This window comes from Rousettus aegyptiacus, unplaced genomic scaffold, assembly GCF_014176215.1.
Source record: "Rousettus aegyptiacus isolate mRouAeg1 unplaced genomic scaffold, mRouAeg1.p scaffold_m13_p_14, whole genome shotgun sequence".
Lineage (NCBI taxonomy): Eukaryota > Metazoa > Chordata > Mammalia > Chiroptera > Pteropodidae > Rousettus > Rousettus aegyptiacus.
The window spans coordinates 46,190,142-46,205,743 of NW_023416289.1; the positions used below are offsets into that span (position 1 = coordinate 46,190,142).

Consider the following 15,602-nt stretch of genomic DNA (forward strand, 5'->3'; position numbering starts at 1 on the left):
AGATGACTATGGAATGAGGCGGAGTACAGGCCACCAAGGCTGGACTGCAGCTGGGTGGCTTTGAGGTCCTGTTCCCTGGCAAGATTACAAGTTCTGGTTGCTGGGGGGTCAGCCTGGCTCGAAGCAGGGAGAGGAAGCCACTAACTGGCCAATGGCTACAGGGCCCCAGCCACACCTGAGCACATGATGGAGCGAGAAAGAAAGGGTCAGTGAGGTGGGAGGCAAGTGAGGCAACTCACCTGTACCTGTCCTGGTGAATGCCAAAACCGACACAGGTGGGGATGGCCAGCAGGGGGACCGAGTACAGCTTCTTCCATTTGTTCACTGTGGGAGGCAGGGCCTGAGAGGTTAGGGCCCACCTGGTCCCAGGCCCATAGGGACAACAGCTCATTCTCAAACCAGAAACAGTGTGCCTGAACCCAGACCGGACCCTGGGTCTCCTGGTCAGAGATGCACTTCTGTGGGTGGGTGAAAATGGGGTGGCTAGTTGACCCCTGAATGTCTGTCATCTATATCTACAGATGACAAGGAGTGAACGTGGAAGAAAGAATATACAAATCTGAAGTGGAAGGCATAAGAATGCCAAAACTACTTCTGAATTCACACGTATAACTAATAAGATCAGGAAACATCTAAACTGGTCATAATGTCACTAGATGTCCACCCATGTTCCAGGATCTCAGTTAGATCAGGGGTCTCCAACCCCTGGGCCATAGATGGTGCCAGTCTGTGGCTTATTAGGAACCAGGCCACATGGCAGGAGATGAGTGGCGAGTGAAGCTTCACCTGTATCTGCAGCCGCTCCCCAGCGCCAGCATCACCGCCTCAGCTCCACCTCAGATCATCAGGCATTAGATTCTCATAGGAGCACCGGTCCCTGGTGCCACAAAGGTTGGGGGACCTCTGAGTTAGATGGTATAGATCCAGTGGTACGCTGATAAAATTTTAACAACTGGCCGTTCAGGGGAAAACAGCCCTGATCTGTAGTGTTTGCCAATTTCTGTTGTATAAATACTTCCCACCATGGTCAAGTTCAAGCTATTGACATAACACAGAATGTGGAGTTAGAACTTGATGTGTGGCAGCATGCCACTATGCATTATGCAGTGTCTTCACCATCCAGATACAATAGATGCAAATAGCCTCAAGAGTACAGATAACAGAAATGTAGATAAATAATTAAGTGATGAGTTTTGAATATTTATTACTCATGTTAATGAATTTGTTTAACTGTTAAGTTGATGTATTTAATTTTGGTAATGGCTAATGTTTAACAACTGGTTTGCAGTATTTCTGAAAATTCAATACTTGTCTCTCGAGCTGATAAGAATGTGGTGACATTGAAGAATTAAAAAGAAATAAATTAATTAACGAGAGAGAGAGAGAGAGAGAGAGAGAGAGAGAGAGAGAGAGAGAGAGAGAGAGAGAGAGAGAAGAGCTGGTAAGAGCTGGCCTCAGTCCAGGTCTGTCCTCTGAGACCTGAGGAATGACCAGAGCACATCTGGGCCTTTAATTTAATCCCCATTCTCCCCACACCTTTGGGGAGAAGCTAGTTGTTCTAAGCAAGCTGGTACCCCCAAGTCTCTAGCCCTTGCCTACTTCCCTGTGGAATACCTTGCAAAGGCTTGGCAGCCCGCTGGAAGAAGTTCTGCTCGTTGAACAAACGTCCATCCTTGGCGTCCTAGTTGGGGACAGAGGGGGAGAAGCCTGTCGCACTGGAATCTCTTAGACGAGGGCTCCCAGGTGATCACTGGCCATATGTCACCCCAGGGTAATACCAGCAAAACCCAGGTTCTCCATCCGATCCTGCACATCAGAATCAAATTCCCTAGGGTGCTGCACAAGAATACGTATCAGAGACCTCCAGTTGCCCCCTACTGCATCTGTAAATTTTCCCTAGACCCGTGGCCTTTAGCTAGAGACTACATTTCCCACTCTCCCTTGCAGTAAGGAATGACCAACCACATGATGAATTCTGGCCAATGGGGTGTGGGCAGAAGAGAAGTGGGCAACTTTCAGGTTGTTTGTTGCCTTAATGGGCTGGGGCAGGCCCTCCCCTTCCTCTGCTTTGTGAAGGATGCAACTTGTACCGCTGGTTGCTCTTTCTCAATTAATTTTTTCCCTTGGGCCCCCCTCAAGTGCACGTTTCCTGTATTCTAAAGTCAGGCATGAGTTCACTGACTCCTCAGCACAGGGACCCCATCTGATTGGTTCTCTGTTGGACCCCGACACCCAGCGCAGTGATGTATTATAGTAGGCGCTCAATAAAAACATGCTACAAGGCAGGTGGGTGGTGGGCGAGTGGGTCCAGACTGGCTCCTTTTCACAGATGCGGGAAGCTAGCCCTGGAGGTGGGGGGGGTGGCAGCACATGCTCGGATCACGTGGCCGGAAAGCATACGAGGCAAGGCTCGGGGTGATAGAAAGCCTGCAGCCCAGAGGGAGATGTGCTGCGCCCAAGGCCTGCAGCTTCATGGGCACAGGCCACAGCAGGGCTTGGCAATCGATGGGGCCTTGGTCGAAGCCCCAGAGCCCCCCCACCCCTCTTGCCCCACCACCACTCACTAGTTTAAGTGAGAATCTCTGTTTCTGGGAACTTGACACGCAGGCGGAGATGGGCTCAGCTGTGTGGATGGACAAAATGAGAGGCTGTCACCTACAGGCAAAGTGAGCATCATCGTCCTCAAACTTGCCAGAAATGAGCACCGGTTTCTGTTCAGAGTCAAGTAAATGCTGGGCTTTCGAGAACTGTTCCTCCTTATTTTCAAACAGGTTCCTTCCCCACAACCTCCCAGCCTTCTCTCTGTTACTGCAAAATGAGTCATTAACAGAGAGGCCGAATCTGCTGTCCTGCCCCCAATGCGGCCCGTGGCTGGCGTAGGCCAACCTGAATCCCAGGAGGGCTCTGGCGTTCCCTAGTAAGAGGGGCTCCCTGTGCCCAGACTGTCCTGCTGAACTGCTTGCCTCCTGGGAGTCTGGAATGTCAGTAAGTTCCAGACAGAAGGTGCCCACGTGACCAGCCCCCAATGAAAACCCTGTGGCCCGGGCAGCCAACATTTCACACGCTGTCACACCTCGCTGCACTCCCTGTATGGCTCCGTGGGGAGTAGACCCTGGGAGCTGCTCTGGTCTCCCCCATACTCTACCTCACGTACCTCACCCTTTGCTGACTGTGCTCTGTGCCCCACACTGCAAGGCATCATGGCATGAGTATGACTGCATGCTGATGCCTATGGGTCCTCCTAGAGCAAGGGTCCTAAGCCCTTGGGCTGTGGACTGGGGTCTGTTAGGAACCAGGCAGGCCGCACAGGAGGGGAGTGGTGGGTGGGTGAGCGAGGCATCACAAGTGTCTACAGCTGCTCCCCAGCGCTAGCATCACCGCCTCAGCTCTGCCTCAGATAACTAGGCATTAAGATTCTCATAGGAGCACTAGTCCCTGGTGCCAGAAAGTTTGGGGACCGCTGTCCTAGAGTATTGCTGAGCCTGGAAGGGGTTCTGGGGACGCCAACACACTTTATCTGTGTTTGTCTACATATGTGGGTAGGTGCCACGTGATGGATACAGATCCCTCCTCCAGGAAAGACTTGCTGCCTTAGCCTCACCCCGCCCGTCCGTCAGAGGCAGCCTTCAACTCTTCGTGTTGTATCTACGCTGAACGTGTACGTGTTTTTTTTGGTTGTTATCTTCTGAACAACACAGTAGATCTACTATTTGCGCAGCATTTACGTTGTATCAGGTATCATAAGTCATCTAGAGAGACTGAAAACATGAGAGGATGTGCGGAGGTTACACGTGAATACTGTGCCATTTTATATAAGGGACTTGAGCATCCTCCGATTCTGGTATCCGTAAGGGGTCCCAGAACCCATCCCCCGCGGATACCGAGGGATTACACACAAGGTTCACAGTGGCATTATTCATCACAGTGGAAAGTGGAAACAACCAAATGTCCACCAGCTGATAAACCAAATGTGATATGTGCACACTCTAAAATATTTATTATTCAACCATAAAATGGAATGAAGTACTGGCATATGCTACATGGAGGGACCTTAAAACCACCACGCTGAAGGAAAAGAGCCAGCCACAAAAGGCCACTCCATCTGTCTGCAATGTCCAGATCAAGGACGTCCATGGAGATAGTAGATCAGTGGCAGCCTGGGCTGGAAAGAGGGGGGCTGAGAGGAACCCACTAGAAGGTACGGGGTTTCCTCTCAGGGTGATGGAAATGTTCTGGAATTAGTGGTGATGGTACATGACATTGTGCATGTAAATGGACCCACTGAACTGTACACTTTAAAACAGAATTTTATGTTATATGTTTTTTCTTCGACTAAAAGATTGCAAACCTCCCCCCCCACCCCCAAACTACATAAAGCACTTAGAATGGGGCTGATCTTGAGTAAGCATTCAGTAAATGTTAATACTTTCAGTGCAGTTATTATTTTCCTCATTGTAACAAGGTGTCTGACTGTTTTTCGACATCTGACTTCCGACGGCTTTTAAGCCTGGCCTTGCCTCCTCCCTCCCGCCCCAGAACTGCATGAGCTGATAAAAAAAGCCTGAGGCTCCTTCCCTTTGGTGCTAGTGGGAGAGACGAACCACAGGAGGCCCTGGCCCATGTGTGTGAACCCTCACCCTGGCCCCGCCCCTCAACCATGACAAAAACCCAGGTCAGGCATCTTTCCTTGCTCTCAGCATAGTTTAGACCTGCTCTCCCAGAAATGACTATGCAGGCAATAAACCTTTCACATCCTCTTTGTGTGACTGACATCACTAATCTCAACATTCAAACCAAACTGAGGGGCACTGTCCATCCCGTCTCTGCAGGGCAGACAGAATCATTCACCTCATCTTTCGGCCACACTGGGCGTGCACTCCTACAAGACACCAGTAGGTGGATCTGAAAAGTGTGCCCTCCAGTTGGCCACAGTCCCCACCACTCCCAACTGCTGACTCCCAGCCTCCTGCAACCTTTTATTCTACCTGCCCAGCCCCTGCAGGTGGACAGGTCTGCAGTCTCCAGTTTAAGAGAAATCTGCAATGAGGCAGGTCTGCAGCTGGGATACGGCTTCCCATTCTTCAAAAGGGGTCCCCCCACTTCCCCTGCAGCACCTATGGACAGAGCGTACCTTCATAGAGAATGCCCTGGCTGTCCCTGGTCTGAAGGGGTCCCAGCTTCCAGTGAGTCCCACTCTTGTCTATCACCACTGTCCCTGAGGGCAAAGCCTCGAGTGAGGTGGTCACCCGGCTGCGCTTCAGTGTCTGAGGGCTTTGCTTGGTTGTCTGTGGACTGCTTTTAGGCGTTGACGGTCTGCTCCGGGACCCTGCAGGAGGATGGTCAGAATAAGGTGTCCAACAAATGCTTCCTGGGACCTTTCATGGGTCAGGGCCTATGTGACAAAGCTGGGGAACCGGCCATGTGTCAAGCCTGGGCTCTTCTCTTGGGAGTCTCTAATTTGGTGGTAAAGTTGGACCTGGACATGGCTGGTCAGAACTGAGTCTGTGACAGGGTAGTACAGAGGAGTATGAGAAAGAAACTGGAGAAGTCAGGGGTTTCTGTCTTGTTGGATGAGTAGAAGTTTGCCGGGGGGTAGGGTGAGGGGAGTCTCCAGACATTCAAGCAAAAGCATCCTAAAACAGGATCTGGCCTTGTGCTGAGTATAAAAAGGGCCCAGAAATTTGTTAGACCAAGGCCCTGCCCTTGAAGGGCGTCCAGACCGCAAGAGAATACGGTGGTGTGTTAAGGAGACAGACATGGACACAGGAAAAGCTGGCACCTACTCCTTTCCTCCTGCCCACCATCCACCCACAGCACAGAATGGTGACAGGCAGTGGGGCCTGGAGAATGACGAAGGACAGAGACGAGGCACTGAGGGCTGTGACTTCAGGTCTGAGGACTCAGTGCCAAGGAGATGGGCGCACATAGTCCTCGAGCCTCCCGCGCTCTCTGGCTGGCATGGGGCACACACAGATGAGTGTACCTTGTTCCTGCCCCTGAAGGCCTCTCGGTCCAGCAAGTAGGGCAGAAAGGGACAAGGAGCCTTGGTGGAAAATGTGCTTAAACGGGAGTGGCACCAGAACTGTGGGTGCTCAAAGAGGACAAAGAGAGGCTCTGGAGGGAGATGAGGTGGCCTTGATCTAGCCCACGGACCCAGGAAAGGCTTCCTAGAGCCCTGATCCCTGAGTGCAGGAAAAGTGGCAGTGCGCCAGGCAAAGGGAGGCAAGAGCGCCCTGGGCCGAGGGCATGGACTTGGCAAAGCCGAGAAGCTGAAGACCCTATAAAGTATTTCCAAAAAGTGAGTTTTCTGTGCATGGGGCTGTGGTGTGAGAGATAAAACAGGAAATAGACCAGAGAGTGTCAGATGCAAGGCCGAAGAGGCTGAACTGTGGGGTGATGGGAACAGTAGGGGGCTGTGAGAAGGGAGTGGTGGGGTCAGCACCGGCTGTGAAGAGATAGATTGGAGGCTGGAAGGTGGGTAGGATGCTGGGCTGAGGGTCCAGGCAAGTGTAAGTGATGCCTGAGCAGGGGAATGGACCCCAAGCACAGTCAGATGACCTGGCTTTTCATCATCCAGAGTCAGGCCGATGGATCCGAACTCTTACCTTTGGGCTTCTCATGGGGACTCAGGGTATCTTCAGACCCAGAACTGTCATAGTTTAAGAGGGATGAGGAGGGAGAAGCAACACAGCCGGACCATTTCACTTTCTTGGGAGAGATTTCAGAACAGGTGTCCCTCTCTTTCCTTGAACCTAGAGAAAGTAAGACCAATGCAGACTGGCTTTACAAAGGCCTTTCCGGGAACTGCTGAACCAGAAACTCTGGCCATTCTCTTTCTTTTGACCCTCACAGCCAAGTCTTGCTGCTTTTATCACCTAAACATCTAAGCAAACTATTCCTTTGTTTTAGTTATTCTTTCCCCTAGGGGTATTGCCTCTCTTTTGTAACTTTTATCACTTTGACATTATGTGCTCTCTTCTAGGTAATTTCCTCACACCTGTCTTCCAGTTTACTATTCACCCTTCGGCTGTGTCTAGTCTTCAGTTTAAGCCATCCAATGAGTTTCTGAATGCCATGGTAACATTTGTTACTTGGTTTCTCTGCAAATCTGCCATGTCATTTCCAACTATTTTTGTTCCTTCACTATATGTTCAATTTCTTTCTTATGTCTTTAAATATATTAAAGGGGTTCTGCACACAGTCTTGTCTGTTAATTTTGAGATCTCTGGTCTCAGGTCTCATTCTGGATTTGTCACTTCTCCTAACAGTGCCTTGTTTCCACATATCTTTGTTGATTGACTGGGAGATCATGTGGCTGTCGAAATTCTCTGAGGTCTGTCTTTAAAGTGTGTTTCCTAGAAAGTTTTGCTTCGGCTGGGGAGGGGCACCCATATCTCATCATTTTACACATTCCTGCTATTTTTTTTTTGGTGGGGGGGGCACATAGTTCAGTACAAACTCTGCCCCCAAACTGGTGAGAATGTGAGGTCCCAGTTAGGAATCCTCAGAGAAGACTTTTTTCCTTTATTCACCTACAACCAAGGCTGAGAAAAATGTCTCCGCCAATTTTCTGTGTGGAGCAATTTTTTGTTCTAGCTTACATTCTGAAGAGTCCCAGGTTTTCCAGGTTTCCAGTCACACCTTCTGTACTGATCAGGCCCTAAGTTTTGTTTCCTGTACCCCAATTAGACCCAAACTAAAGGCCACTGATGACCAGCAAACAGCCCAGGACCAACAGCAATTGCTCAGCCCTGTGGGTCTGTGATTTCTTATTGTTTCTCACTTCTTTGGAATTCTCTTATTATTCTACTACTCGGCCCGATGTTTTATTTTTTTAAAAATATTCTTTACATTTAATCTAGCACTTTGTGGTACACTGAACCATAAAGGGCTTTTACCTATCAGCTAGCCTGCCATATTGCTAAAAACAGACATCGCCTTTCAAATGACACCACCTCAGCTAGCGTGGTTAATCCCCAGGCTCCTGTTAACGGCCTAACTCGTTTCCATGTCTTTAATCTACTTTCCACACATAGAGTCAGAGAGGTCTTTTCAAAATGTAGATCGTGCTCTCTTACTTGGGAGAAACACTCCGAGAGCTGCGCGCTACATCGGTGCCCACTGGACGCCCTTCCTGTGATCTCCCAGACTCCGCCTCTCTGCCCCCATCAGGATGTCCTCCTTCATTTCTCCAACATGCATGGCTCCCCCCACCTCACGGCCTGCCCTACACCATGCCCCAATGCCTGACACCCCTCACCTCACCCTCACTCTTCGCTTGGTTAACTTTTATCATTCCCAGGTCTCAGCTCAAATATTACCCACCTCAGCAGCCTTCCCTGATCCCCCCAGAACACATGTCCCTTACATGTTCTGTGGAGCATTCACTGCCCTTCTGTTACCGCGAACTCTACAGGCAACTGCTTAGTCAATGTGTTTGGCCCTACTGGGCTCCGAAAGCTCTGAGACTAGAAACCAGGTCCATCTTATCTGTTACTACATAGTACCAAGCACAGAGTAGGTCCTCCATATACATATTCCATATATATTTGTCGCCCGATGACTGGGGGGGTGAATAATGAACTGGCCCTAGGCTGGCATTAGGAAAGACTGGAGTTAAACTCAGATGCTGAACTCAGGCTAAGGCAAATTCTGTTGGCATCTGCCTGGGATGGAGATGCAACATTGGAGATGGAGAAGCCATCTTGAAAATTCAAAGCAATAAGCAAGGGAACAGAAAATATATGCTGAGGATGACTGAGTGGAAAGACGGGAGGCGTCTAGGTCCCTTCTGGCATCATGGGGGCACCATCCCTATATTGGATGTTCCCTCTGGACTTTGTTAGTAAGAAATATAAACCCATTCATTTGTTTAAAACCTTGAGGTAGTGTTTCCTGTTGCCTGCAGCCAGACACAATCCTGAATGATAAAATAAGTGTTGCTGAACTTCCTGCTACGTATCCCAACTTCCTTTTGTGGGCTTCGGATGAGTAAACCCATTTTGATCTATCAATGTAGGATCTGTGCTTGGCCTTGCCATGGGCAAGGACCCATGCCTGATGTCTCCTTCAGTCAGTCAGTTGATCAATAAGATTTCTCAGCACCCAACTCTGTGCCTGGAACAGTCCTGGGTGCTGTGCTAAGAGCAGGCTACAAATCTCAATCAACACAGCCTACAAACCACAGTAAATTTCTGGCCTTATGGAGCTTAAAGATGAAAAACAACATAAATAAGTAAAATACTACATTTACTACTTGCAAGTACCAAAAGGCAATATAAAGCAGGAGCAGGGGACAGGGACTGTCCTAAGCAGGGATGATGTGATTTCAGTTAGGGATGTCAGGGAGGGCCTTGCTGAGAAGGCGACAACTGAATAAAGGCCTGAAGGAAATGAAAGAGTGGGTCATGCACCAGATGAGGGAAGAACCACCCAGTGAGAGGGAACAGCAAGTGCGATGGCTCAGAGGCCCTGGCACTCCTGAGGTGTGGAGGAAGAGTGAGGGGGCCTGGGTGGTTGGGGCCACATAAGCAACGGCAGCAGGGTTAGGTGAGCTCTGAGAGACAACGGGGACCTGATCATCTGGGGCCTGACCTGGCAAGATGGTGAGCAGAGAAATGACAGGGTGTGACTCTGTTTTAACAGAGTCTGTCGGGCTGCCGGGTGAAGAGACCTGTAGGAGATGGAGCAGCAGTGGGGAGACCAGGGGGAGGAGGATTCTGCAACAATTCCGGTGACAGGTGAAGGTGGGATGGACCAGGGTGGTGGCAGAGGAGGTGGCAGGAAATGGTCTGATTTGGCACTGATTTTAAATGGAGGGCTGACAAGACATGCTGGAGTGTCGAAGTTGAGGGGTGGGAGGGACAGGACGCAGATGCCTCCACGATCTAGCCCGAGAACTGCCATTTACCATGATAGGGAAACCTGTGGATGCGCAGATGCGGGGGCAGTCACATCGGAAGCTCAGTTCCGGGCAGTGGAGACACGTATGGGACATGCAATAGATGTCAAGCGGGTAGTCTGATGTATGAATCTGGAATTCTGGGGGAGCGTGGGCTGCAGTCAGAAATGTGTAAGCTGTCAACTCGAAAGCCATGAGATTGACAAACCGGGTACAGAGTGAGCCTGGGCTCTGGGCTTCTCCTGTGCCAACGCAGGATCAAACAGGCTGCAAAGTGCTCTGCGCCCCCTCCGCAAACACACGCACCATACGCCTCACCCCTCCTCCAGGTACAAGCTCAAGGCCCTGGTCCTTACCTCGGAAGGATGATGAAAGTGGTCTGACAAAGGTCTGGGACCCCTCATGCTCCTCAGTAGGCAGAGGCTTCCCACAGTAGGGGCAGAACTTGAATGCTGCTTTGATACTCTTGCCACATTCTGGGCAGAAGGTGACCATGCTAGAAAACAGAAGTAGGGGCTGGAGAGAATGGGAAGTGGGAGGAGAAACTTAATACACTGCTGAGGAGTAGTTATCTGAGTTCCCCACAATGTCAAGATTGCAAAAGGAAGGAAAGTGATCACTCCCGATTACATGCTCTCCGGAAGTGGCCACTGCTAAAATGAGTTCCCGCCCGCTGCATCCAGCCTCTAGCTACCCATCTCTTCCTAATGGCCCAGGACAGGGACAAAGCAGAACAAAGGTACACAGCTCACAAAAGATATTGGAATGCCTCGAGGTCAATGAAAATTATGCAGGAGCACTGCTCCAAGCACAGACGCACTGAGGGTCTTCGACAGCGTTTGTGATCATTTCTTTCTTTTTTTTTTTAATTATTAGTTCATCTTTATTGAAGACCCATGGTTACTCATATGAACATCAATTATAGTATCAATCTCAAATGTGACAATTTTACCCTCTACACTTTTTTATTTTTTTTAAATTAGTTTCAAGTATACACGCCATTGGTTAGACATCTATATAGTTCATAAAACAATGCCAACTGCTCCTTCCCTCCCCTGGCCCTCCACTTAGCCATCATATTAATGCTAACTGCATTCCCTATCCCATGCTCCCTACCTCCATCACCATCTATGAACTACAAATTTGTACTTCTTTAACCCTTCACCTCATTCTCCCAGCCCCCAACTCCCCCTCCCTTCTGTCCATCACCAAATTGTCCGCTATATTTGTGAGTCTATTTTGATTAGTTTGTTCTTTTTGTTCCTTAGATTCCACATTTAAGTGAAATCATAGGGTATTTATCTTTTTGACTTATTTTGACAAATCGTGATATTTATTTCTTGAACCACATAATGGGGATTAGAGAGATGGCTGATGCTCACCGAACAGCCACATGCTCCCCTATACTTCCCAGGGTCCCCTGCGGTTAGATTGGGGCCACATGACTAGTTCTGGCCAATGGGGTGTGAATGGAAGTTATTTTCCAGCTGAGGCAGATAAGAGCCAGAGTACTTCCTCCATCCTCTGCTTCCTTGCAGGGATGGCCCTGGAGGTCACGTACGCCAGGAGGCACAGCTATGAGATGACAGAGGGATGACTGGTTCACATTGGAATTTCATGATCGGCAAATGAACTTATGTTATACTGAGCTACCGAGATTCCAGGGTTTATTTGTTACTACAGCATAGCCTATCCTATCCTGACTAACTTAGTGAGATAGTGGGTATTCACTGCATTATCTTCTAAGCCTTGAGTATCTCTGAAATATTTCCTAATACCTTAAAAATCAAAACCAAAATCCACCTAGAGCCTATGACAAATGAAGATATGGCAGGCCTCCTTGTTTGCTTGGGCTGCCAAACTAAATGCCACAGACCAGGTGGCTTAAACAATATGCATTTATTTTCCTCACAATATTAGAGGCTAGAAGTTTGAGATCAAGGCATCAGTAAGTTTGGCTTCTTCTGAGGCCTCTCTCCTTGGCTTGCAGATGGCTGCCTTCTCACTGTGTCCTCACGTGGTCATCCCTCTGTCTGTGTCTTAATTTCTTCTTATCAGGACACCAGTCATACTGGATTAGGACACTGTCTTAGTCTGTTCGGGGTGCTATAACAGAATACCATGGACTGGGTGGCTTATAAACAACAGAAACTTATTGCTCATAGCTCTGGAGACAGAGAAGTCCAAGATCAAGGTGCCACCATGGTTGGCTTCTGGCAAAGGCTTTCTCCTGGGGTACAGACTGACAACCTCTCTGTGTCCTCAAGTAGTGGAAGAGGCTAGAGAGCTCTCTGGGTCTCTTTTATAAGAGCATTAATTATTCATGAGGCCCCACCCTCACGACCTAATCACCTCCCAAAGGCCTCACCTGCTAATGCCATCACATTGGGCATTAGGATTTTGATATACGAATTTTGGAGGAACCCACACATTCAGATCATAGCAGGCCCACCTTAGCAAACCCATTCTAACTTAATTATCTCTTTAAAGCCCCTATGTCCAAATATGATCACATTCTGAGGGGTTCGGGGTTAGGTCCCTGCATACAAATTTTTACAGGACACAGTTCAGCCCTTGACAGCAGGATTAAACCAGTTAATAAGTGAAAGGAAAATCAATAAGCATGACAGTGCAATAGGCACATCAATGAATATATTTTCAATATCAAAAGAAAAAATTATCTTATTTGTTCTTTATTCTAAGACTTAGTGTACACGACCGATTATAAGCTGGACTATCAAAACAGAAGTTGAAATAAACTTGTGCTCGTGGACTCATTTCACCTTGTAAGAGAAAGTTCTTCTCTTTTTACTTTTATTTTTGACAAATAAAAATTGTATACATTTAAGGTGCAGGTAATGTTTCGATATATGTATACATCGTGAAATGATTACCACGATCAAACTAATTAACAAATCTGTCGCCTCCCATAGCTACCATTTTTTTGTGTGGTGAAAACTCTGAGATCTACTTTCTTAGCAAATTTCAAGTACTTACTATAGTTGACATGCTATACCTTAGGTCTCCAAAACGTATTCATTTCATAACTGGACATGTGCACCTTTTGATTAATTTTCCCCCGCAGCCTCTGGTAACCACTGTTCTACTCTCTGCTACTAGGGAATCGACCTTTTTTTAGATTCTATATATAAGTGAGATAGATAATACAACATTTATCTTTCTGTGTCTGGCTTAGCATAATCAAATCCTTTTCCTTTATTCACCTTAAAGGTTGGTCTCCACTGCAATCACAAAATGGTAGAGTCTTTAAGATCAAAGGCTCTGGTCCTAGGCTGCCTGGATTTCAATTCCAGATCTGGTACATGCTGTGCACCTTACCTGGCCTCTCTGTGCCTCAGCCCGCCCGAGAGTAAAATGGGGTTTCTAACAGCACCCACTTGACAGAGTGGTTGTGAGGCTTAAATGAATACATTTATAGCAAGTGTTGGGAGCAGGGCCTGGCCCATGGAAAGCCTTTAATGTCAGTGGTTGCTATTACTATATCGTGCCCGGTACCCCATTTATTATATTCTATTTGCTAATATTGCTTTTTTCCCCTTTTCTCTTTCCATATTCTAAGTTCTGAGCCTCTTGGGCCTCTCCACTGCCTGTTGGAGCTGCCTTATGCAATTCCAGTACCAGCCCTTGAAAAACATAGGCTGTCCAAACAGCTAAGTGAAAGAAATCCCAGCCAGAGAAAAGCGTCCCTCTTCCCCTTGGCCTGCAGAAGAGCAGACACCACACTGTGGTGTAAACTTTCCTTTTGTTATTTCCCACAAAGCAGTTGTGTCACACATCTGACTGCAAAGACTGTCGCCAGAAATCCCTAAGCCTCTAAGAGGTCTGTAATTTTGATCGGTCGTGTAACTTAAGAATCTGTTGTTCTGGTAATAACACTGATATGGCTAGCTCTAGTTTCTCAAAGGTATAAATACTACTGACTAGTTTCAGCGAGCTAGAGGAGTCACCACCACATCTTCCTTTTCCCTTGGGCCTGAAGCCCTTGTGTTGATGGAGCCACAAGATCAAGATTGCCTAGAGGATGGTTACCCTGGAGGGTTGCTCCAGACTTTGTACTAGTGAGAAACTTGTGTTTGGTTAAGCCACTGAGGTTCCGTGGTTGTTACTGCAGCACAGTCTAGCCTAGTCTGACTAATACACTGAGACTTTGCTAGATTACTTATGTAAGCGAAAGTATGAAAATCTGTGTCAGTTTTATGTGGCTTTGCTTTAAGTGGAATTTCCCCAGGTGCCAAGTGCCCTTGTATAAAGATGGCCTCCAGGATGGAGCAAGCGCCTAACCCAGTGACCCTGTCATGCCCACGATAACAGTCCTGGAACTGAGGTTTGAGAGTAGCAACACAGAGGAGATGCGGCAGTAGTAGGCTGATGGTGGGGAATGGGACTTAAAGGTCACAGGCCCAAAGAAACGGTACCTTTATGGGGTCACAGTCTGGCACTCAGATTCACTGGTCTGGAAACTCCATCTTAACAGTGTCCTGTAAGTGAATAAAGATGGAGAGTCTGACTCAGGTTTACTTCACGTGTAACTGAAAGATAATGGTTAGTGCTTATTGAGCATTGGCCGCGTAGCCAGAATGTGCTAATTTCATTCATTTATTCAATAATTATTCACTGAACTTGTTAAGATATGCCAACCACTGGGGATACAGCAGCAAAGGAAACAAACACGGGGGTAGGGGGGCACAAGATAATAAATCAATGAGCAACTAACTAACAGCTTAGAGATAGTGCTATTGTAAACGCTCAATAATTATGGAAGAAAGAGGGGTCTCAGAGTGCTGAAGTCACCTGTCCAAAAGGCCACATAGCTAGTTCAGGACTAAAACTGAAGGCTCCAACACTCTGGCCAGTCTTTGTAATTCATTCATCCACTTACTTTATTCAACAAATATTTTCTGAACATCTGCTATGTGTTAAGTACTGTGTCCCTCCTGGAAGGTTGTAAGACTAGCACAATAAAAGAGCTAAAGGCTAGACTCCACCTGGGCGCAGGAGGGACAGTTGTTTCGGTGACCGTGACTTGCCTCGGCCCCGCCCTAAGCAGAAACCAGGGATGACGTGATGCTAAGGCGGGGCGTCAGTCAAATTCCCCATTAGCTCCGCCTGTCTCAGTCGTAGCTACATCCGCCACCAAGAACCAAATGGGGTTTGGGACCGTTAGGACAGGCTGATTTCCCCGGCGAACAGAAGTTGTTCCTCCAATCCCACACCGCGCCCCCGGGCGCTCCATCTCCCACAAAGGCCCGTGCTGACGTCACAAGCACCACGACCCGGGGGAGAATGGGGCATCAGGAGACCTCCCCTTGCTAAGCCTCGCCTTCCCCTCACCTCTGGACTCGGTGAGCGGAGTGGAGACAAAGTATCCGCCGCGAACCCTCGGGTGCACGGCTGAGACCGACACTCACCTCAGTTGCCCCGCGGGAACTTCCGCTGGGACGGACAGTGCTGCGCGCGCATCCTCTGCCCTGAGGCGGGGCGATGCCCGCGCAGGCGCTGCTGACCTCCCGACTGGCCCCGGGCTGTGCTTTCCAGGGAACTCCATTTCCCAGACGCCTTCGCGGCAGGCCAGACCTCATATAGAGGCTGGGGGCGGGATCATTTCCTCTCGGCCTCACCCCCCTGCCTCCCCCTGTGGAACGCGGCCTTGTTCTATTGCGCATGTGTTCACGTGGAGCCA

At 48.6% G+C, this 15,602-nt stretch overlaps 1 protein-coding gene across 5 annotated transcripts in view; it reads right to left on the reverse strand.

Moving 5' to 3' along the window:
* Positions 1-15,455, reverse strand: part of VRK3 (VRK serine/threonine kinase 3) — a 31,368-nt gene extending 15,913 nt beyond the window's left edge. Inside the window, exons 1-8 of one of the 5 annotated variants that reach the window (XM_036232635.1) lie at positions 15,331-15,455; positions 14,338-14,400; positions 10,258-10,397; positions 6,606-6,752; positions 5,132-5,326; positions 2,565-2,623; positions 1,615-1,681; positions 240-324 (exon numbers count right to left, since the gene is read on the reverse strand). In XM_036232635.1, the coding sequence (XP_036088528.1) occupies positions 240-324; positions 1,615-1,681; positions 2,565-2,623; positions 5,132-5,326; positions 6,606-6,752; positions 10,258-10,396 (692 nt within the window). In that variant the 5' untranslated portion in view covers position 10,397; positions 14,338-14,400; positions 15,331-15,455. Of the gene's footprint in view, positions 1-239; positions 325-1,614; positions 1,682-2,564; positions 2,624-5,131; positions 5,327-6,605; positions 6,753-10,257; positions 10,418-14,337; positions 14,401-15,253 lie in introns of all 5 variants that reach the window. The other 4 variants (XM_016125679.2, XM_036232634.1, XM_016125678.2 and 1 more) reach the window with 4 other exon arrangements.
* Between the last annotated feature and the right edge of the window lie 147 nt (positions 15,456-15,602).